The following is a 23,461-nucleotide window of genomic DNA, read 5'->3' as shown; positions in this document are numbered from 1 at the left end:
GAATCGATTATCAAAACGGTTGGAGATTAATTTAAATGCTGACAGCTAAACAAGTAATCATTGCAGATCCAACAGTCGGCACATCATCATGCCTTCCTCATAGCCAGTCACACTTGAGTCACGCTGTTAAAGCCTGTTCCTTTGTTTTGTAGTAATGTACAAAACCATGTGTGGATGTGGAGTTGCTGTTGGAGATGATACTCATAATAAAATGGCACTGACAGACTGATGTCCTCTGCAAGGGTGGAGATACTGTTGTTCTTGTCACTGCGTGTGTAAATGGGGAAGTGTTGCGAGGGACCTGTGAACATGCATGGTGTTATTATGTAATTTAACAGAAGTAGTAATGACCAGATGGGTGCAGTTCGTCTGGGATGTGAATCATAACTGCTGAGCCCTCCACAAAATCGATGTTTTCTTCCCCTTGGCTTGGAGTGAAACCCAGTTTCTCTTGCACGAAGGGAGGAACCTTGAATTTTTTTTCTGTGCTTGTCAGCAAAACCCCTGATATACATTTTTGAAATACTTGATATGAAATATTAAATATTGAAAGTTCTCCTGCTTTTTTTGTTTTGTAGAAAGCTGTTTAGATTAGTGAAGTATTTGATTAAATCTCAGATGTGTGATACACATTTTGTCAGTGTTGGAGACAATGAATAGAAAACAAGAATGAATAAAGAAGTGGTGTGGCTCAGAAAGCAGCTTTCGTTCAACAGTTGAGATATGTTCTGCACTATGCATTGTTCCAGAACAGAACAAAGTACGGTTTGTCTTGTCTAACCTCTGAGAGGGAAGAGGGATCCCCTGCTGAAAGCCTGTGTGGGTGGACCTTTACTCCAGATGCACCCTGGACTCACCAGATGCACATGCACACACGCACACACACACACACACACACACACACACACACACACACTCATCACAGCAGGAAAGACCAGTGTTCCCTGTCAGCACAGGAAGTGGCTTAATCAAATTGTATCAGCAGTAATACATTGAAACAAATCACTCTGCAAAGTACCTCACTGACAAGATTCTATTTGGCTGTGGAAACTGTATTATTATGAGATGCACACTATGCTGAAATAGCAAAATATTTATTTATCCTTTTATTGTGTTGTATGTCTGCCCTTGTTATCCACCAAAAGCTTTAATGTTTTCTTACACTTTCTGTTGTCCACATTCTGTTGTGAGAAAAAGTCCTCCCTGAAATTTGCATTTAAAGTCCTCAATAATCTCAAAAAATACAGAAGGGTTAAAATCAGTCTTCCAAAGTGAGAATTTTACCTACATTTACACTTACGTGCAGCGCAGAAGTGTTGTTGAAGCAAACACACAAGCCGAATGAATAGAGTCTTCGACCACTTTGCCGAGAAAGATTTCAATAATAAACAGTGCAGTGGGAAAACATTCGGGGTTCAAAGCGCCCACTGCAGGGGTAGCAACACTGAGATAGATTCCTCTTAGTAGGATTGCAGATGCATGACTTGTGTGAGAGGAATCAACTTAGTCTGGAACAAAAGATTCAGTTTTAATCACTATGTGTAGGTTTGATACCGGTACTATAACATAGTTTTTAATTGAAGAGCTGAGTGTCAGTGCAGAAAAAAGAGAGAGATTATGGGAAAACTGTTGTACCTGTTCTGTTTTCTAAAATACAGATCATAGAGGATCATAAAAGAAGAGTGTTTCTCATTGTGTTGGGAGCAGGCAGCCAGCGCAACCTAAATGTTAACAAATGTGTGAAAGCACAGATCAGAGCGAGCTTTATGTCATTGAAAGCAAGGCGACTGAACACAGACGCCTACGCAGAGCTGAATCTGCATCTGTATGTCATAGCCTGCAAACTAGCTCTGACCCAAGTACCTCAAAGCTGCACAAAATCCCGACACCTATCAACAAATTAGTATACAAGTTAGTTTTGTTGTAGTTTGCTTTTCTGGATTAAAATACACCTTAAGGGCTGCATTCATCATGGTTTCTATGGACTCACTGACTAAACAAGGCTGCACAAATGCCAGAAAAACTGAATTAGGTACATTTTTATCTTCATGTTTAGTTTTTATTTTGAGAGACTAAAAAACTCATATGGAGCAGTAATTTGTTCAATTTGTTAAGGAAAAATAAAATGAATATAGACAACAGCGGTCCTATTGGGCAAAAATATTGTTGCAGCTTTAATGAAATGCTGTGCTTTCACTTGTGTTGTTTGATGTTACTTGACTGGTAACAACTACAGAATATAGAGTTACAATCTTCTTGTTTTACAGCATAAAAAAAACATACATATCCAGAATGTAACATCTGTGTTTTACAGCAATTTATTTATATAATTAACATCCAGCTATTATATATATATATTATATATATAGCTATTGGTATATACTGAGAAGACAAATATGGTCCTTAAAAAATTGGCCAAGAAGTCTCAAAATTTGAGTCTGGAAAAGTTTGGATTCTTGAAATAGAAAATTTGTTGGAAGTTAAGATAAGATAAAACTTTCTTATTCCCTAAAATCAATTTGGTCAAACATTGTTGTTTTGACCTGCTTAATTTCTGTCTGTTTTGTCTTGTTTTTAATCCTGATATAGTAGAATGGTAGTTCAAATCCATTCATTATAAGCCTTGGTTTACCAGTGTTACTTTGTATGGTGCACAGTGACACCACTCTAGAAAATATACATAATATATAGCACTTCTTGCTGCTGATGTGAGGATTTTTCATAAATATCGTAATTATGATAGTCTAAAATGATGTGTAAATATAGAGATTTTTTTGTTGGAAAATAGCATTATCCACACCCCCTACTCACATCCATCAACATGTCTTTTGTTTTTCTATTTCCACAGGATCTCGTCAGAAAAGGAATTCCTCACCACTTTAGGGCAATAGTATGGCAACTGTTGTGCAGTGCCCAGAACATGCCAATCAAGGATCAGTACTCGGAGCTTCTGAAGATGACTTCACCCTGCGAGAAACTGATTCGCAGAGACATTGCTCGCACTTACCCTGAGCACGAGTTCTTCAAGGAGAAGGACAGCTTGGGGCAGGAAGTGCTCTTCAATGTCATGAAGGTATGTTTCCTTCTGTCTTAGAGGAACCTGTTTGTGTGCAGATAAACTGATAGCCTTGTGTGCAGATAACAAAAGCTGGCCTTTGGCTTCAGTAGTAGTTTCAAGGTAAAAATATTAATTGAGTTCAGTAAATCCGCAATGTAGCCAGAGAGAAACTTGTCCTCTTGACCATCAGTGAGACTCATGTAAGGCTAATCTGTGTTATATCAGGCATACTCTCTGGTGGACCGTGAGGTCGGTTATTGTCAGGGAAGTGCGTTCATTGTAGGACTGCTACTCATGCAGGTAATGATGCTATTCACCACACATACCCACAAATACTGTGATTCACCAGCTTCCAGCAAATAGCTTGACAAGTATGATTAAACAGCACATGAATTTTAAGCGATGATGTATTCTGTTGTCTTGTAGATGCCAGAAGAGGAAGCATTCTGTGTGTTTGTAAAGCTGATGCAAGACTACAGATTACGAGAGCTCTTCAAACCCAGCATGGCTGAACTGGGACTCTGCATGTACCAGTTTGAGTGTATGATCCAGGTAGACACCTCATACACACAGAACACATTGTCAAAAATGTTACAATGTTCAGCAGTGCTGGTGTGAATCTGTATGGGATTTTTTTTTGCCTTACAGGAGCAGCTTCCAGAGCTCCACATGCATTTCCAGGCTCAGAGCTTTCATACCTCCATGTATGCCTCCTCTTGGTTCCTCACCATCTTTCTCACCTCCTTCCCTTTGCCTGTTGCCACAAGGATCTTTGATATCTTCATGTGCGAGGTTCGTTTAAAGGAATTATGTGATTTCATTTACTCAGGCATAATAGGTATTATTCTTTATAAAGGTTCAAAAATATATACTAGAAAATAAATACCAGAAAAATGCATACATTTCTGTCAGATAAGATAAAACAGGCTGGTTGCCTTTCCTGTATGTGACCTATCATGTTTATTATTGTGCAAAATCACCCCTTTCTTCTTGAGCCAGAAAAAAACCCAATAAGAGCTTTTCTCAAACACACAGGTATACCAATTATGGCTACATTCCACTTAGGAAAAGCTCTGCTTTTGTGCCTTCTGGTTCTTTGTTATGGCTTTTTGGGATACTTATTGGGACTGAACTATCACAAATTTCAACTGTGCTTTCTCTGTTATGAGAAATGAATATTTCTACTGTTAAAAAGGTCCATGATTTGATGTTACCCTGCTGTAGCACTTACTGGATGTCACTGTGGCTAATAGTCAGACAGCAGGTCTAAAATGCAGATGTGAAACCTATAAACAGGAAGAGTAAGTCTTTGCATAAATGCCATGTGTTATCTTGCAGACAAGATTTAATGTTAACATTTCTTCTGTTGCTTTACAGATTAATAAAATGCAGGTAAAATTAAATTCTCTGTGAAGGAAAGGTTATCCATCTGCGCCACCTTTTGGAGACAACAAACATTACAGTAAACTTTTAAAGGGCCCATATTATGCAGATTTACAGCTTCCTAATTATACTTGGTTGGGGTCAACAAGAATATATTTACATGTAAAATGTTCAGAAACCACATTATTTTTCTTATACTGTAGCATTGCTGCAGCACCTCTTCTCGCTGTCTAGCTCTTATCTCTTTAAGCCCCAACCTGAAAAGCCAAATCTGCTCTGATTTGTCTGTTGGCCTGACAAAAGCAAGGCCATATTGGTTGTGTACTGTAATGTCAGATCTTTGCGAATAGGAGATTTAAGTCTAGCACAAGTCGCTCTAGTGACGAAATAAAGACAAACTGTGAGGCAGCTCAGGCATTGTTTGAGGGTCAAACTGGCCACTCGGCAGACATCATTCAAATGCATCATGTGATGACGAAAATATGTAACAAAAAAGCTTGGACTAGCTAAAACTAGATGTTTAAGTCATATATGGAGTGTTTTCTGTGAGCAAGAACAACCTTTGACACTGACCTTCTAATTTTGCAGATTGTTTACATACACAAAAAAGCAACAACACACTGAAGGAAAAAGGAAAAAACACTAAAATATGATACAGGTTCTCTAATATTTTCTTAGAGTTGTTACATCACACTCTTGAGACCTACTTTAGCTGCTTTTAAATTGTCAGTTTACTTTAAAAAACACTTTACAGCACTGTGATAACTTATGGTCTCGTTCTTCAGGGTCTGGAGATCGTTTTCCGTGTGGGTTTGGCCATCCTTCAGATGAACCAGACTGAACTCATCCAGCTCGACATGGAGGGAATGTTACAGGTATATCACCATGGACTTCACATAGCTTGTCACTCAGGCAGCTCAGATTTCTGGCACATTTTGCACTTTGCACCAGAAATCCACCCTCAAGGGAGGAACCTCCACCACACCCAGTTAATTGTTACATGTGTCCTCCCAACTCGTACCTGTAGGCATGCTGACATGCTTTGAGGTCAAGGAAACACCTGAGTAAAAGAGCAGTGTGCATAGTTGTGTAGCACTTTTCCTTCTTCTGTTTCAGCACTTTCAGAAGATCATCCCACACCAGTTGGACAGTGGACCAGATAAGGTCATCCAGACTGCATATCAAGTTAAATACAATGCCAAGAAAATGAAAAAGTAAGCTGAGTTGTTATTTCATAACCTACCCACCTCCTGTTTTTTTTTTTTTTTTTACATAGACCTGAGAATGCACATCTCATTCTAATTATTATTCATTGGTCAGGTTCCCTTATTTACCTCACAATCAAACTTTTAAACATTTCTCTGACTTTTACACACCTTTACACTAAAGCCTCAGCCATGACTGCAATAAATTGTGTCGCAGCTTCTACTGATTTTGTAATCTTGAAAAGATTTGACATGAGTTTGAGATTCTTAGGATTTAAGTCTGCTTGACGTTTTGGACTTTTCAGATACTGTAATTCTTTAAATTTTGTTATCATGTTGTTATTTTTTGATTTCTATTGTTTAGAATATTTTTTGCTACATTTTTTGTTAGATCTGGAAGTTCCTCAGTAGGGTGTCATAAAAACAATTGTATTTTGGTTGTCAATATAGGAAAAATGATTTAATGTTTTGAAAGGAAAGCTTGATTTAAACCAAAGTAACTATCGCTGTAAACTTTATCAGCCCGTTTCTTAGACATGGATTAAGTCTAGTCCAAGACTCAAAGAAAAATTCAAAGATGATATCCATTTACAGTTTATAGTCAGAAACTAGGTTTAGTTAAGGTTCTGAATTAAGGGCATTTTTTTGTGATGTTTAGTGAATAAATTGATGCTGCATTTTGTCTTTCTTTCTTTTTCATGTACTCCGGGCTCCACTATTATTTTGTACTTTCTGAATCTCTGTGATACTTTTCAGGTTAGAGAAAGAATACACTACAATCAAAACAAAAGAGATGGAGGAACAGGTGGAGATAAAGGTGAGTGGACATACATAACAGAGAATTAGTAAATGCTTTAAGATTTGTAGGTTTGTGTAATGTAATTTTGTAATTGCTCATTTTGCAGAGGTTGCGGACCGAGAACAGGCTTCTGAAGCAGAGGATTGACACTCTAGAGAAAGTGAGTGTCACAGGTGCTCTGTCACCCGACAAACCAATCAGACACTTCTCCCTGCTCATCAACTTTACATTAACCCATCCGGCTGTGTTTACCCATTCATCATGCATCTCTCCTAATGATGGAGTCTTGTCTTTCACTAACTGGGCTGTGTTAGTTGAAAGTCGCCGGCTTCCTTGAGAAACCATCGTTGACTGATGTGGTGAATGTTCTGATTGTAGATAAAGTCAGAAACATTGCTGGATTTGTACGTCCGATTGTCATGGTGGCCGTCTTTGTGGCTCGAGTACTTTCATGTATAGCACTTAAAAACTCACCCGATGCCTCTAACTGAAGCAGAAACTGTAACGAGCCTATTTGGAATGTGAACGAGGCTGCTTGATGCTTGAACTCGATACAAAGCACTGCATGCCAGGTTGCACTGTTTGTATCATCCTTCATTGTGTTGTGTCTCTCTGAACGGGCATTACTGCTGCCAGGTAAAGGCACCATGCATGAGGTCTGCCGTGGATAGTAAGGGTGTCCGCTTCGCTGTGTTTGCCTGCAGGGAGGAACACTGTGGTCTAAAAGAGTCCGTTATTTAAAACCAGCTCGAGGCTGCTGCTCTCTGTCACATAACTTCCAGGACCTTTTTAACTCTTCACTAACTCAAACCATTTAAAAGCTGGAATGAACCACTTCAATGCCCAAAGCTTCTGTTTAGTTCAACATGCACATTTAAGCACCAAATTGTGATTACCTGTGGCAAGTCTTGATTTATGCAGAATTTTTTATTTGACCAGTAGGTTTCTTTAGGCCAGAAATTCCATAAAAAAGTGACAAACATTCTTAAGACATTGTATTAATGATGAATTTCAACTTTCTTTTTTGATTCCATGTCCAAAGGTGTCTAAAATTTTTGAGACAATGTAGCTCCTATGCCATTCTTATTGGTTCTGGTAATGTCTACCATGTTCAGCAGTATTTTATCATTTTATTACACTATTAATTCAAACCATCTAATGTAGCAGTTACTCAGTTAACAGCCAATTGCATGTCATGTCTGAAACCAATAAGTTTATTGAACTTGCTGCTTGTGTAGATCACTGAGAGAAAACTGGACTCCGTGAAGCCATATCCAAGTCTTTTTAAGTGCCAGTGGCTAATGTGTTATCAAAAAGTACAGAAAGTCCCACAATGTCAAAAATGTCAAAGGCATTGGATGTTCCAACAGTGATCTGAAACATACATCCAAAGTAGTCAAGAAATGGTCAAAAGATAATTACCAATTTTACTCCAGTATTTTGGAACAGACTCGCCAGAGTCCAGACCTGATCCGACTAAGAATTTATGGAAGGACGACTTAAATTTCCAAGACCTTGAGATCATCACAAAAGATGAGTGTCCCAGTGGAGATGTGCAAAAAGCTTGTTAGCAATTATAAGAAACGTTGGATTGATGTGGTGGCAAATAAAGGTCTTGCCATTGATTGCTTAGAATTTTGGACATGGCATTTTTATAAAAAAAATTTAAAAACATAGGAACAGTTAAAACAGTGTCTTACAATCTTTCTTCATCTATTTATGGTATTTCAACCCAGTAAAACCCTGTTGGTCAAAACGAAATTCACTTGAAGTTAAAATATATCATGGCTATGCGTAATGTGGGGCTTAACCGTAGCTCCTTAACACTGTTGCGCATCTGCTGTTGTAGCGTACTTCACTCTCAGCTTTAACTAGAGCCGTCTTGTGCTTTTTCCTGTCTGAAACCTGCCTTTGTTATCAGCACCGCCTCATTCTTGAGTTTGTCACCAGCTTATTTGCACCTTTTTCACCACACCTGCATGTGATGTTCCTTTTCTTCCTCTAAATGTCAGTGCACAGTCTGTAAACAACTATCTTTGGAGGGAAAATGAACATTACATTTCTTCTTTAAAACAATCAGTTGTTCTTTTGTGTGCTTTTAACTGTCCTCTGGATTGTCTCTCTCTCTCTACTGTCTCTTGTTGATATTTCTGTTTTGTAGGAAAGTGCTTCCTTGGCAGATAGATTGATCCAGGTATATTCCTTATTTTCTCTTTACCCTTATGACTTATGTTGCTTCTTCCTTCTTTCTATCTCTAGCATTGCATGCCCCTGATTAGAACAGTGAAGGCCAGTAATAATGCAGAATCTAAATAATCAAGCCCTAAACCCGGTTATGGTAGCTGATTACATTGTTTACTTAGTGCATGGAATACCACACTGTGGGATGTTAAACAATGTAAGAAAATCACAAATCATGCTGAAAAAAGCAAAGGAATTATAATATAAATCATTTGTTGCTGTAGTCAAACAAGCATGTACTTTAGACAACCCAATCCCTCATCTTCTCTGATTTGCCCACCCATTCCGTCCTTTGGTTTCACTTCTTGTCGTGCTCACTCCACCCCTCCTCGGCTGGTTATGTCCAAAGGGACAAGTGACTCGAGCTCAAGAGGCGGAGGAAAACTACCTGGTCAAGCGGGAGTTGGCCACGGTCAAACAGCAGAGCGAGGAGGCCAGTGCTCAGCTGGAGCAGGCTAAGAGCACCATCAGGCAGCTCCAGCAGCAGCAGCAGCAGCCACAAGCGGTAAGGAGGGCCACAGAGTCCCTGGCTGACAGGTTGCACCGCCTCAGATCGTTTGAGAAGAGCCGTGACTTTGAGACTGGGCTGTTTCCCACGTCTGTTTGTGATGTGCAGTGCTTAGAACCTCAGGATGACCGTTTTAAGATTATGTGGTGTGCTGCAAGTAACACTTTGGCCACTAAAGATGTGTTTGGACTAGATTTCGGATGTGTCATGGATATTTGTCTCCTTACGCCCAGTAGGCATATCATCACCTAGCAACAAAATCCAAGCAGTGACAGAGCAGGGCTTCTCTCACTTTCCACATCAGCTTTGGGTAATCATCTGTTCTGATATGCATGAATTCGAATTGGGACATGGAGTACTGCACAGTTCTGTCATTTACAGTCTCCTACATTCTCTGAAATGCATTCATGAATTTATAAGCAGTTGTCTCACAGGCTGGTAGATTTCACAGTTCGCCCCTTCTCCTTGCATATCTGTTGACCCAACATTCTTAATTATTGATGGTTGGATTCCAGATGATAATGTGCACATGTTGCCATGTTTTACATAAATTGCCATCTTGCTTCACAATGAGTGCTCATGACTTATTGATGTGAAATTGAATGGCAAAGTGGTTGATGTCAGCTGAAATTAAGGTTCATTCCTTTGTAGTGGAGCATGGAGAGGCATTGACAGTATATATGGAATTAGCTGAGACTGTGAGACTTTGTTTGCAGTGAGTACACACAGGTACCTGTTGCAATGCTTGGCTGTCCTTTCTCACCTCCTGTGATATTGGTTGTAGAAGGGACCCCCTCGGTTCTCTGAGGAATCCGTCCTGCAGCTGGAGAGGGAGCTCGTCCAGGCTCGGCTGAAGGAGGCAGAGTCCCAGTGTGCTCTCAAGGAAATGCAAGACAAGATCCTCGATATGGAGAAGGTGAGCTGCCTAAATCTTAACCAGCACACAATATTATTTTGTTTAGTAAGAGACAGATTAATCACCTTCACAGTTTGGGAATTTTGTGTCTCATATGTTATTATTATTATTTAAAGTAAAAATCAACAACAAAATTGTATCTGTATTATGTATCCCTAATCAGCTGCTTACCTCCCCAACTATTGTCAACAGACATTGCAAAACCTATATTAGTCAAAGGCTAATTGTGATTAACTGCACTCTATCATTCCTGTGTACTGGCTTTAAAAACATACCATTCTTGCACACCTTTTAATAGAGAAACACGTCGCTACCAGATGACACCAATGTGGCGCGACTGCAAGAGGAGCTGATCGGTGTTAAGCTGAGGGAAGCTGAGGCTCTGACTGGACTGAAGGAGCTGAGGCAGCAAGTCAGAGATCTGGAGGAGCACTGGCAGGTGAGTACCGGTATTTCAACAGGCAGTACTGTTCAACAAAATCTCAGGAACGTAATCAATAAATCACTCAATTTGTCAACTGCCACTGGCATACAGTACTGTAAAGCATACCTGATGAGACTTTAAATTTGTTCAGAATAATGACAAATTAAGCTCAAGGTTGCAATATTGTCAGAATCTTACCAAGCTGATCTCACAAAATTAATTCAAAACAATTTTATGTGACTTTGAGACAGATTCTGTACGATCATTGACGTTGATGACTTCTATTTTTTTCTGTTTAACAATACCATGATTTAATTAAGTCTTTCTATATACCCTATTTAAATTTTTTGTCTGCGTGTCAAACCTGTTAATTTGTACTGCTGTCTGTCGTGGCCAAGATGTTCTTATAAAGGGGAGTCTTAATCTTAATGAGACTTTCACTGATTAACCATCTGGACTCAAAGCAGCTTCTGGCTGTTTTCTGCTCCTGCCACATTCTTAACTATGCAAGATAATTTCCGTTGCACTATAAAGTCCTGCACTTCTATGGAAACCCCACAACCATGACTAGAAGAGGGAAGAAAAACTCAAAAATGTGCTATTTATCATAAAAAAGAAAAAACAAAAGTCAGATAATTTATGTTTGAAAAATTGGAAAAACTTAAGATCAGCATGTAGAATGTTTTACAAAGTGCCCACAGGTGCTTCCAATACTCTGGGGGAAAAATGTGAATGTTGATCACTGCTGAGTCATTCGTGGCTTCACGGTTGCAGAACTTTTTGCATTCTACTGGTTCTGGTTTTTGTAAACCGTTTATTCAACATATCTCATGCATACATTCACCAAAAATTTGGTGATTTTATTTAAAATAGGACAATTTTTGCTCATTTGTGGTTCATTTCCTTTATCAAAACCCAAAGTCGCTCATGTACTAGGACCATCACAAAGTTGAGAATCCAAAGAGTCTTTCTGTTTTTACAGTTTCTGACTCTGAACTGTGTAATTTTTGCAGCTTTTTACAGTTCAGAGGGTTAAACCATGGTGGTTACAGTTCAGTGATTTATTTACTCATTGAGTGATCGTAAAAGGAACTGACTATCACACCTCTCCTCAGCGTCACTTAGCCCGCACCGCTGGCCGTTGGAAAGACAGCCCCAAGAAAAACACACTGAGTGAGCTGCAGGATGAGCTGATGAGTGTGAGGCTGCGTGAGGCCGAGGCCCAGGCCGAGCTCCGAGAGACGAGGCAGAGGATGTTGGAGATGGATACACAGGTCAGTTATTCTAAAAGCATGGACCTGCTCTTTTCCTCTTTTGTTTGTCCCACACTTGTGTCTGTTACATTCTATTATGCAGTTATCATAGGAAATTAAAGGGAAACTATAGTGTGGATACATTAGTAAGTAGGGTGGATGTACAGTATGAGTAATAAACAGTAACAGCTGGAAACAAAGGAAACTTCTGTCTGTATTGTCACATAGCTGCCTTCAGAGGGCAGCAGTCATCTGTTTTATGCAACTCAGAAACTTCAGTGTAAAGCAGCGTTGGCAGTCTTGCCACCAAGATTTTGTCAGTTTCTTTTGGCTTAATTCAATCATTCATTTAAAAAGAAATAACAGATGTTTTTTTAACATGATGTCAAACTTGTGCATATTCAGAATCAGATCCAAAGTAACCAGCTGCGACGGGCAGAGCAGGAGAGCCGCTGCCTCCAGGATCGCGTGCAAACACTGACGACGCAAAATAAAGATCTGAATGTGCAGCTGCAGGAGATCAAAAGGAGACAAGCTGAGATTGAATGCAAGGTACAAACTCTGCAACTCTTAGCACTGCAACTGTGGGGGGCAGCCATACAGCTCTGTTGTGGCTTAATCTGTGAAATACAACCCCAGAACCTAAAAAAATAACTCAAAGTTTAGGTTAACATGTTAAATCTGAAAGTTTAACTCCTGAGTTGTTCTCTGATTTGTTTCTTACAGAGCAAGGAAGAGGTGATGGCAGTAAGGCTGAGGGAAGCTGACAACATAGCTGCTATGGCTGAACTTCAGCAACAGATCTCAGAGCTTGAGATTCAGGTAAAGTCCAGATTAACACTCCTACTGCTACAGCAAGCATCAGTTTCCCCAACTCCCACGCCAACCATTATGCGTCCTTCAGCAGTAAAGGGAAAAGTCCCATACAGGGATGTGTATTATTGTGGCAAAACTGAGCTACTTTTTTTGAATGCAATTTTCTAAAGTAGAAGATTTAGTTGGCCAGCATGTTTCTCCATTAACATCTTACTATTAGCTTCTACATGGACTCGGCTGTCTGCTGAAGTTTAAGTCATATTTCTGCATTTGCGGTTTTAACTGATGTGAAATAAGCGTGGCCCTGATGGGAAAAAGATGTCATGCATTTCCTCTTACCAATCAGTACTTCTCCGAGATAATAATCCGAATCTAATCACAGTTGATGTATTGTTTGCTTACGTTGCCAAGGAGACACCAGTATCGATCAAATCTGGTTAAACCGCACCCTCCTCCAGTCCTGGTGAAGCAGGCTGGCTGACATTTTTACTGTTTTTTTCTGACTTTAGTCATGGATATGCAACACTTGTTTCAGTATATAACCGAAATGTAAATGCAAATCGGCGACATCCTTCGGGGAGGATGTCTGCTGCTCTGCGAAGAATGACATCATTGTGTTTGAAAGCTAGAAATAGTTAGGGTATTTTTTGTGCAAACACAAAATAAAAAAGCAGTTGAACAAAATTTGCGTCCCGTATGAACGAGTCTCAACAGACAGCACTGAAGGCAACAGTATTTATCCCCAAACAAATGTAACATACTACAAAACAACAGGGGTAAATAAAACAAATACTGGCTAATTCTTGCAGCACTAACAGTGCTGAACACAGACAGCCATCTAATAAATCAATCTGGACTTGGTTTAGGCTTGATTGTGGGCAACACTTTTCACATCACACTTTTCATGTGAGTAAAGCGGGCAGATGAAAAGGGTGTGTGCTAGTGTTATTGTGTGCAAACAAGCTACAGAGGATGGATGTGAAACCTTCATATGCTTTAAAATGCAATGGCATGCCAGTTTGTGTGAAGATGGTTCAGTTGGAATGAAATGATTTTAAACACTGGCAGATTTGTGTGTGTTTCAAGATCAGATTCAAGTCTGCTGTGGTTTCTTTAAGATCTTGCAATCCTGGTATTTGTTTGATTAGCTGTAAACTGGGGTAAGTTCAGTGTTAACTGGTGTGTTTACATTTTTTCAAGGCTATTAATATTGTATATTGTCAGCAATGTTCTCATTTTACTTTACATTGCCTTTTTTGGAATAGGTGGACATATGAATGTTTATAGACTTTTTTTTGTCTTGTCACAAATGAGTAAGTGTCTGACACTTTACCCTTGGTGCTGAACCTACATACATGCTGATGATGTCTTCACATTTTGGAAGTATTCACGATTTATTGTAACTTGCCAGTCAGCTGACTCAGTGAGTTTAACGACTCATCAGAACCAATAAGTAAGGGGAAAAAAACCTCTGCCAACTGATCGTCGGTTTATTTTTAGCTATCAGTTTTAATATCCCTGGCTAACATTAAATCCAGGGTCTAGAATGATTAACATTGATCAGAAATAGCATGTGCAGCACTGGGTGCTGGTGTGACTATTGTAACCATCCAGATTTTTTCTACATATCAAACATGAGTCTACGAGCAACTCAGGAGGTTTCAGACTAGATCTGTAAAGCCCTCACATTTCCAAATAATCTGCCCTGACCATCAATTAAGATTAAAGACTAGATTTCCGTTCTCATTGCCAGGAGTGGTAAAACAAGGGCGAACCAGCCTGAAACTGTAGAACAATGTTGTACAAAAGGTGTATCAACTCACAAAGAACTAACTGGCTGGCTTTTTTCCCCTTGTGGTTAAAGGTTAGATCATTTCTTATTGGTATCTGCAGCTGTGTCTTCCTGCCCCATGATGTTAGCTGCAGCAACGACTAACTCCCAAGGTGCATGTTTCGCTTTGTCAGTTACTGAATAATATCTTGTTTATCTCTTTTGCTCCATGGATATTCCTGACCAAACCTCCATGTGTGCTGGCGGTGAATGAGGGGTGTCCTCAGATTAACTTTATTTGATAATTATTGATCACAGTTGCACAAGTTCCATATAGGCTTCTAAGAACTTGCTTAAATAAGGTTATCTGTGCTCAGCATCTTTTGTGAATCGAAGGCCTCTGGGAAGGTTTTCAAGAACAGGTACGGATCTGTAGACATTTTTTCACTTCCATTTAACTTTAGTGCTTTTGGCCAAAGATTCATTTGGACTTCGTCAGTCTCCAGGAGTTGTGTCCAAAACACTCTAGCTTGTACAGATGCTGCTTTGATCTCAGATTATTTTGTGATGAGGTGCAAAGGAGGTAACTCTACCATGTAGACCCTGTTTATGCATCAATGCTGTACAGTGGAACGATGCAGCAGCACTCCTGCGTCTGACACACCATCCTTTGCAGTCATGTGGGGGTTTTGCTTTGCATTCCTGCCCAGTTTAATGTAAAAGTTTCCTTTAGCTGCCATTTCTTCAGTGACGTTGCAGACAGTAATAAAGTTCTGACGAGGGTGCCAGGAAAGGGTAATTTTTCTTCAGATTTTAGTGAAGAAAAAATAATAGCACATTAACATATGTTTGGGGGAAAAAAGCTTATTTTAATGTGTGAGTTTTACAGGAGGTTCTATTTACTTTTCATTTCATAACAGCAGTCCGCAAAATCTGTAATATACTGCACATTATTAAACACTTGAATTGTTCTTTCATCAGTTTATATGCTTCCTGTTAAGGTTAAATTGAGGGGTTAAGTTGAAATGTAGTAATTTTTGGCTATAAATATCAGCTTTTTGAATGCTTTAATAGATGTAAAACCTAGAACTTTGCTCATCTGGTAGCAAATATGGAAATAGTATGGTACCGTTGTAAATTTGTGCCTGACTTTATGTTGTTTCAGATAGTCTAAGCTGAAGGCTCACTCTATTTATAAATGTGACACCTACAAAAACCTCCCCCTCTTCCCCTTGACAGGCACACAATCACATAGTGTGGTCTGAGGTTTGGTTACTAAGTGATCGAGCAAAAACATGCAACACCAGAAAGTTACCACTACCCCGTTCGTGCTTTTTAGAATCTGCATAATGAGCTCCGAATATGTCAATAGTGAGCAGATTTACATCGTACTTTCCCTTTCTTTCTTTCTTTTTTTTTTTTTTTTAAATAAACGGTGTTGCACTGCCAAAGGCTTTTGCAATTTAGTATTTTTTTCTGTTCAGAGCAGGGTATTAAATCACTGTGTCAGTTTTGGCTTTTTGGTCTGTGGTTTGGTTGCCCGCTGTACAACTTGTGGGGGAAAAATTTGCTTCAAATGTAAAACAAATGTTTAAAAAAAATCAGTTTGTTGACTTCCTCATCAGAGATGGTGACGCATGTTTGTGACAGCGTGCACTTCAGTTTTCATATTAGAGATCGGAGTGTGATCAGATTAACTTTGGCGCTCGATACTTAATCAGAGCAGTTGCACATGTTGATGTAGGATCCATCACTTTGAACATGATGCTCTTTAGCAGGCTACTGTAATTTGAATCTGTAGTAGGTGTGAAATTGTACAGTAAAGGGAAAGAGGCAAAACTCAACATACATGAAAGATGTTTTTATGATTTTGGAGACGTGTGCGTGTGCGTGTGCGCGCGCGTGTGCGCGCGCTTCAACTAAAACCAGAAGAAATGTGTCGTAGGTGTGCTGTTTATGTCAGATCACCAGTGCTGATGCTAAAATGTTCACATTAAAGCATTGAGAAGAAAGACCGTTAAACATATATATGGTATGTTTTTTTTGTTTTTCCATAAAGAAGGGGCTTTGAGGCTAATTCAGATTTGGTGTGAGAATTGTTTGGGCAAGGGATGGTAATGTTTAACTGTAAATCAAATAATAACTATTAATAATTTAATAGGATTAAATTTATATTAACTTATAAGGCCAGAATGAGGGACATGCAGTTTAACCTTCTTACTCCAAGTTGTTGCTGTGCATTTCTGTTAGATTTCAGCTCTCTGTGGAATAATTTTTCTTTGCAACATAAAGTCCTTTACCTTTATGGAAACTGCACAAACATGGATAGAAGGGTTTTTGTTTGGTGCAGTAATAGTTAACAGTTTAAATTCTATTTATCATTTTTAAAAAAAGTTCAATTTCTTATCATTTATTTTAGAAAAATCGGAATCAACATTTACAGCATGGGAAAGTGGCAACACTACACTACACAGCCTGCAGTTCAGCTGAATACTAACTGAGCTTTTGTCACACGACAGTTGGTCACAGCTGAGTCACAAATGGCTTGTTGATTTTTTATTTTTCAAATCTGAATTAGAGAAAATGGTTTAATTTTGGTGCATTTTGAAATGAAACATGTACAATGAAATGATGTAGTTGAAATGTGACAGTTTTAAGCTTAGATTTGGTAGACTTGGTTCATATTCCAGATGAGCGGTTATTGGACCGCCAGAAAGTGAAAATCAGATAAAAATATGTTTTTACAGCTTATAGTACGCACAATAAATAGTTAGATTAAATCAATTACGGTTTGTTGACACAGCCAGCTTTTGGTTAAAGAGACTGTTAAAAATCCATAGTTTGGGCAACGTACGAGCACAAGACTGAGCCTGAAAGCAACTTGCCAACACTGTGCTACGTATCTACCCATGTAGTCCTGCAGTCCGAATGAACAGATGCAAAATAATGATAGCACATGCTAAGCAACGATGGAAAACGTTGCCAATGAAACTAAGATGTCTAGAAAGGTTTATGTGTAGGACTCTTTCACTATCACAGCCTGTTGAATGCCACAGCTCCAGTGTCTCTGAGCAGATAGGAAGTGGTTTCTCATCTTGAAGCAGAAACTCTACCAAAGGTGACATGCATGGTTTATTTTGAGGTTTCTATGAGATGCTCAGAGATTTATACTAAATACTTTATCTTATAAAAACACATTGATGTTTACTCTCTATGTGACATACTAATGTGGGAAATGAATCAGTATCATCGCTCTATTGTGAAACACAGGTTTAACAGTGTAAGGTGTTGTCATGGCACTCTGTTCTCACTGAGAGGCAGCTAAGTGACAAATGCAGTTGCAAGTTTGGTCAGAGCCAAAATGTGACTTTAACCATACATTTTCACATGGCAGCTGTGAAGTTTCACACATCCTTCATAGAAGTTTTTCCAGATTCAGAATAACCTGTACGTCACTGCCACAGCAAGTGTGAAAATACTGTTAGATTAAATTCTACTGCATTTTACGTGAAGACCTATTACTAGCTGTGTGTTTTCCCTATTGCTCAGGTTATCAGATTTTAATAATTAAGAAATAGTTTAATTGTTGAAACAAAGTCCTTCATTGTCCCTTCTACACCTTCATTGTCAGAATTAAATAAAGCAACAGTCTGGGGGTGGACAGACATCAGGAGCACATTACTGTGAGACGTTTGGCGTCCTCGGCCACAGCCTGACACCTGGTGATTCACCCAGCTGAACACGAGGAAGTCTTATCAACTGCCTACTCTTATCGTTGCAGTGTTTTGGAGCAGCCAAAACCTCAAAAACAACAGATTCCTGCTTTCTCACTTGTTTAGGCCTCTCCTTGTGAAAAAAAAGCCTAGCCTATAGGGACCCGCCAAATTCAACCACAGGAATAACCAACCCATCTATATTTTGGGGTGTTAGTGAAAACTTGGTCTCACCTCTTTACCTCAAAGCTCCACCCCTTGCTGTGCTGCAGCCTGTGTTTTGAAGTCCTCCGTGCACCTTCACTGGTCTCTCTGTGAACCCAACAGGCTCAAGGTTGTGATTGAAGATTAAAAAAGACTATATGTTTGTCTCTGATGCTTGCAGATGTCCTCAGTGAGGAAGGTAAACATCACATGGGCTGTTTAACTGTTAGAGCAGACAACCAGCCTCATCCCCAGGGCCCTGAGAGGAAATCAAGCACAAATGACACTGTTTTGTGTTTCCCCAGACATCTGTCACTTTGGTCACCTGCCACACACGCAGGGCATTTTGTGAGGCTGCTTTGTTAGCATTGAGGCTTTAAAATTTGCTGCTGTTTGTCCTGCCTGTAGAGGTTATGATAAACATTACAAAACTTGTGGTTGCAATTACCCCAGACTCATTTATTGAATTTAGAACCCCAAAACCTGTCAGCTAGTTTGGTTGGCAAGTTGTCTTTTTAAAAAATCTAATCAAATTAAACCTTTTCCCAGAGCCAGAAACTGTAAAAACAGAAAGAATCATTGTATTTTCAATAATCCTAGAACATACGATGCCAGAAGTTTAAAATCATGATATTCCATTAAAATCACTTCATATTCTAAGTGTCTAATTTAAAAAAAAGAAAAATCTTGAAGTCAGTCATTTGCACCAGATCCTGTAAAAAAAAAACATGCTGCTGTGCTCTTGCTGCAACAAACACTGCTTCAGTTGTCATCAACAGTCACAAGATGACAATTCAGGGACTTTGCATCTGAACTGCAGTCTTTACCCAGAGCAGAGAGGAGACATGTATGGAAACAAATTACAAATATATGTAGTAACATTTCTATAGGATGTACCATCAATATTTTTTCCTCGTAACATTTGTGGGCAGTTGTAAAAAATATATATGTAAATGTTGAACTTCTTGATTTCATGATTTTTTTTGTTAATAAATAATAAAAGAAATGTTACTTTTTTATATGAATCATGACATTATAGTTGTGTCATCCTGCACAGAAAGACATGTTTGAGTTTACTCTTCCTTCTAGCCGTGTTTGTGTTGTTTCCAAGAGCCCACAGTGAATAAAAAATTAACAGTAACAAAAAATGCCCAGGTCAGAGGGTTAAATTGTCCCTGCAGATGGTTTACATGATGCGAAAGTATTTTATTTGAGCTTCTAAGGGTTGTAGTTGTTGTAACGTCATGTCTCTTGCCCCAACAGAAAGAAGAAGGAAAGGTCCAAGGCCAGCTGAACCATACAGACTCGAGTCAGTACATCCGTGATCTCAAAGACCAGATAGCAGAGTTGAAACATGAGGTGAGACTCGTGAAAACGAACCGGTCCTCCCCTAATCACACTGCCTTGGTTTGCAGCTTTTTTCTTTTCTTTTTTTTTTTTTTGAGATTCCAAATTTGACGTTGCCAACCCTTTGATCAAGTGCTTTACAAGATTTCACAACATTCCCTCAGATATGGTTTTACTTTGAGGCCAACAGATTAGTAGAAGTGTCAACTACACCCAGAGACTTCCTGTGTGGAGTTCCGCACCTCTTGCAGATACCTTGACAAATACGCTACAGATGTTCAAAGAAGAAAGCTCACCACAGCGTAGAGCCAAGATACAAAGATGGACGTACATTCAGAGCGCAAAAATTAGATATCGAATAACACGATGAATCTAACTGATGTCAGAGAAGTGAAAGTGTTTGCTCTTAATGTCACTACCAGAGGCACCTTTATTTATCACCTTTGCTCTTAGTTCAGTCCTGTCCTCCTTCTTGACCAGTGTCACATGTTGGAAACAAACGGCAGTGCATTCACAGTCAGACAATCACTTTTGCCTTGTGGTCATCTTTGAGCTTCACCAGTGGCCTCCTATGAATCATGTTAACTAAAGTGTCTGTGGTGAGCAAACCTAAAATTAGAGTGTTTCAGCAACAAAACCCACCATCCCCCTCCTCCGCCTCACAGTTTCAGCTAAAGCCTGCATCATGTTGCTGGAAATTTTGACTGCTGCCAGTCAGATGTTGATTCCATCACAATTTCCTTTTTTACATGGCAACAAGCGGAAGGTAGACTAGTTTATATTCACAGTTTAGACAGGTGCAGGTAAATATAGGCTTGTTTCTGGTAATCTGTGTTTTCTGTGTCCTGTGCTCTGAACTTGTCTCTGAATGCATCTTTTTCTACATGTCTGTCTGCTGCATGGCAGGCCGACCCAGGTGAGTTTTTTCAGATGTACAGTGTAACCTCCAGTGTTTCAGACCTGACCTCGTGTTGACCATCACCTCACTGGCTGTGTACCCTTCATCCAGACCCAGTTTGTGTTGTTTGAGTCGCTGCGTCGGAGATGGTACCGAATGCTTCCATAGCAAAGCTCAGGGCAGCGGCTCTGCTCTCAAACCATCTAAAGCTTGTAAAACTGAAACACGCTGATAGAAAATGCTAGAGAGAAAGCGTAAATCTTGTCATCTTTTGTTTTGATTGTGTTCAGAATGACGTCACGGCTCCCTCCCTTGGCCAGTGGAGCAAAACCAAGCAAAAAAAACTAAACTAACTACTACTACAGTTGTGTTTTACCCCATCAGATTTTTCAAGGTGGTGCAACAGCAAGGAGGCAAAGTAGACATAGAAAAAACATACTTGGACAAGCCACATGAAGGTGTGAGTTTTATCCAAAGTGTTTTGCTTCTTTCAAGAGAAAAGCCCGTAGTTACATTCACTGTCATACAAACAGCATTTTTAAAGTTATGGGTATCGTCCAACTCCGGCTTCCTCCCACAGTCCAAAAATATGCTGAAGTTAATTGATTACTCTAAATTGCCCATAGGTGTGAATGCGAGAGGGCTTGTTTGTCCGTATATGTGGTCCTGTGATGGACTTGCAACCTGTCTAGAGTGTCCCCTGCCTTCACTCCAAGTCAGCTGGGATAGACTCCAGCCCCCCCCCGGCGACCATAATGAGGATATAGCGGTGTATAGATAATGGATGGATGGGTATCGCCCAACAAACCGTAAATTATGTCATTCAGAAACCAAAAAAACATGTTTCTGTACTTTGTTTTATAACCAAAAATGCTGAAATAAAAATGAAAATGGGAAAAAAAAAAGACAATTCAAAAATTTGAGAATTTTTGGAGTTGGAACACGTGATTTCATTTTGGATTTTAAGTCTTAAAAAAATACAAGACTTTGTGTTTTGGTTTCCAGGTGAAAAATGAAAAGAGGAATTGCCCAAAAAAGGACTTTATTGTTTTTTTCAAACACAGCCAAAAGTGTTCCTGTGTTTGGTTTTGAAACAAAAAGACTGTTTTTTTCTTTTGCCTCACTTTTGATTTAGAAATGATTTACGAATACCCAGACCCTGAAGTCCCTCACTGGTCATTGATTTAACCCCTAAAACCTTCCCGTGTGTCTCAAGATTACATATTTAGATGTAATAATCTCTTCCTGCCTCCTGTTGCCACCTTCTTTGCCTCTTTCTACACAGTTTCCAACCATACAGAATAGTATTGAGCTCAGTTTCAGAAAAATTTGCTGTCGTACTGATGTAGAATAACGCATAGAATATCCTTTATTAGTCCTACAAGGGGAAATTTGCAGGGGAAATTTACATGTATGAAAACACATATCACATGACCGTTCTTGCACTCTGAGCATGAAGTGCTGTTGCCCATTTGTATTTGGTTGCTTACCGAAGAAGAACAGCAACAGTGAAAAGGAAGAGCAGAGATTTCCTGAACAGGTGCTACCAGAATGGAATTCATTATTAATATTATTATTATTATATTATTCAATGTTCAGTTAATCAGAGAGGAAACATTCTGCCTGTCCAGACTCAAACTCAGCCATGGAGTTTTCAAACCAATACACGCTCAGCAGTGTTTGCAAAAGTCTCCGTTTCAGGGCCCTAAAACGCCTGAGTAGTGTAAGTGCTACTCATAAATGCAGCAGGAGTTAGATATTTTAAAATGAAAACCTGTCAGGACTAAGGCAACTATTTTTGCAGTTGCACCATTCAGGAACAGCAATATAAATTTTGTTGTACTGTTGTGCAGTGACAAGAAAAAAATTATTGTGGTTCATCTCTGATAAAACAGCCACTTCCCTGAACTTTGCACTGGGAACCAGGAACCATCTTCTATAGAGTCTGACATGGAGCTAACTGTCATATATAGACAGAATTATAAATTAGCTCTGTACCACAGCCATACTGCACACTGATTGTTGAGCATTCACACTGGAAAAGGGACCAAAGATGGCAGTATACACACCAAACTGGTTTTATGAGTTTGCATGAAGAATCCACGATGGACAGAAAGTAAAGTAACTGTGGACGTTGGTGAAACAGCTCCATAGAAACCCCAGGAAACAAAATAGGACTGAAAACTCTGCAAAACCGTTTTGTTTTCTCTTTCAGTTTTATCCCAGATTCACCATTTGTTTGTATTCCCTGTACACAATGGTACATTTTACTGAACTCACGTATCCCAGGCATTGAAACAAGACACTGTAGGTGTGCAGTATGACACGGGTTCACATCTTATTGCATTGTTCCTTCATGTTTTTGGTTGAATTGCTGCCTGCATGTTACGTTTGTGAAAGACATCTCCTTATATTTGTGCCAGTGATGCTGACAAAATATCATTGGCTGCTACAGTTGGCTTATATCATGTCTGTTGGTCTTTCTTTTAATCTCTTAGAAATTGCTGGCGTTGAGCAGCCGTCTCTATTGTTTTTTACATTGTTTTGTTGTCTTTAATGGAGATCCAGGCCACTTTCTGCCTTTGCTCATTTTAAATGTGATAATAGTAGATCTCAGACCACAGCTGCTGCCATTAACTTGGATTTTTTTCTCATGTTATTGGACAACGTTAACACTGTAAAAGACTTCCATTGTCAAATTGGCCTTACAGCTGGAAACAGAAGGATGTTCCATCAATGTCTGGAGTTTGAGAGATTCAGGTGTTGAGTGTTACTGATGTTTTTTGAGGGCTTTTAATCGGGACTGTTCTCGTAAGGATGCTTTGAGTTTGGTGTAGACTTCATCTCCTCAAATGTCTTCCATCTAAATCATTCTCTAGATGTTCACAACAGAAACATCACTGTATTCATGTTCTCAGAGAGGAA

General features: G+C 39.3%; 1 protein-coding gene across 8 annotated transcripts in view; it reads left to right on the top strand.

Moving 5' to 3' along the window:
- Nucleotides 1-23,461, top strand: part of evi5b (ecotropic viral integration site 5b) — a 44,903-nt gene that overhangs the window by 19,292 nt on the left and 2,150 nt on the right. For 5 of the 8 annotated variants that reach the window (XM_023287491.3, XM_023287488.3, XM_023287490.3 and 2 more), the window contains 16 exons: nucleotides 2,849-3,073; nucleotides 3,284-3,358; nucleotides 3,485-3,610; nucleotides 3,707-3,850; nucleotides 5,227-5,316; nucleotides 5,558-5,655; nucleotides 6,403-6,463; nucleotides 6,552-6,605; nucleotides 8,607-8,639; nucleotides 9,036-9,191; nucleotides 9,979-10,110; nucleotides 10,409-10,549; nucleotides 11,650-11,808; nucleotides 12,193-12,339; nucleotides 12,514-12,609; nucleotides 19,555-19,650. In XM_023287491.3, coding sequence (XP_023143259.1) covers nucleotides 2,849-3,073; nucleotides 3,284-3,358; nucleotides 3,485-3,610; nucleotides 3,707-3,850; nucleotides 5,227-5,316; nucleotides 5,558-5,655; nucleotides 6,403-6,463; nucleotides 6,552-6,605; nucleotides 8,607-8,639; nucleotides 9,036-9,191; nucleotides 9,979-10,110; nucleotides 10,409-10,549; nucleotides 11,650-11,808; nucleotides 12,193-12,339; nucleotides 12,514-12,609; nucleotides 19,555-19,650 — 1,833 coding nt within the window. Of the gene's footprint in view, nucleotides 1-2,848; nucleotides 3,074-3,283; nucleotides 3,359-3,484; nucleotides 3,611-3,706; nucleotides 3,851-5,226; nucleotides 5,317-5,557; nucleotides 5,656-6,402; nucleotides 6,464-6,551; nucleotides 6,606-8,606; nucleotides 8,640-9,035; nucleotides 9,192-9,978; nucleotides 10,111-10,408; nucleotides 10,550-11,649; nucleotides 11,809-12,192; nucleotides 12,340-12,513; nucleotides 12,610-19,554; nucleotides 19,651-20,544; nucleotides 21,428-23,461 lie in introns of those variants that run through there. The other 3 variants (XM_055017329.1, XM_055017324.1, XM_023287493.3) reach the window with 3 other exon arrangements.

This window comes from Amphiprion ocellaris, chromosome 2 (genome assembly GCF_022539595.1).
Source record: "Amphiprion ocellaris isolate individual 3 ecotype Okinawa chromosome 2, ASM2253959v1, whole genome shotgun sequence".
NCBI lineage: Eukaryota > Metazoa > Chordata > Actinopteri > Pomacentridae > Amphiprion > Amphiprion ocellaris.
The sequence above is the reverse complement of the archived record's forward strand: the minus strand, read 5'-3'. Positions and strand labels throughout refer to the sequence as shown.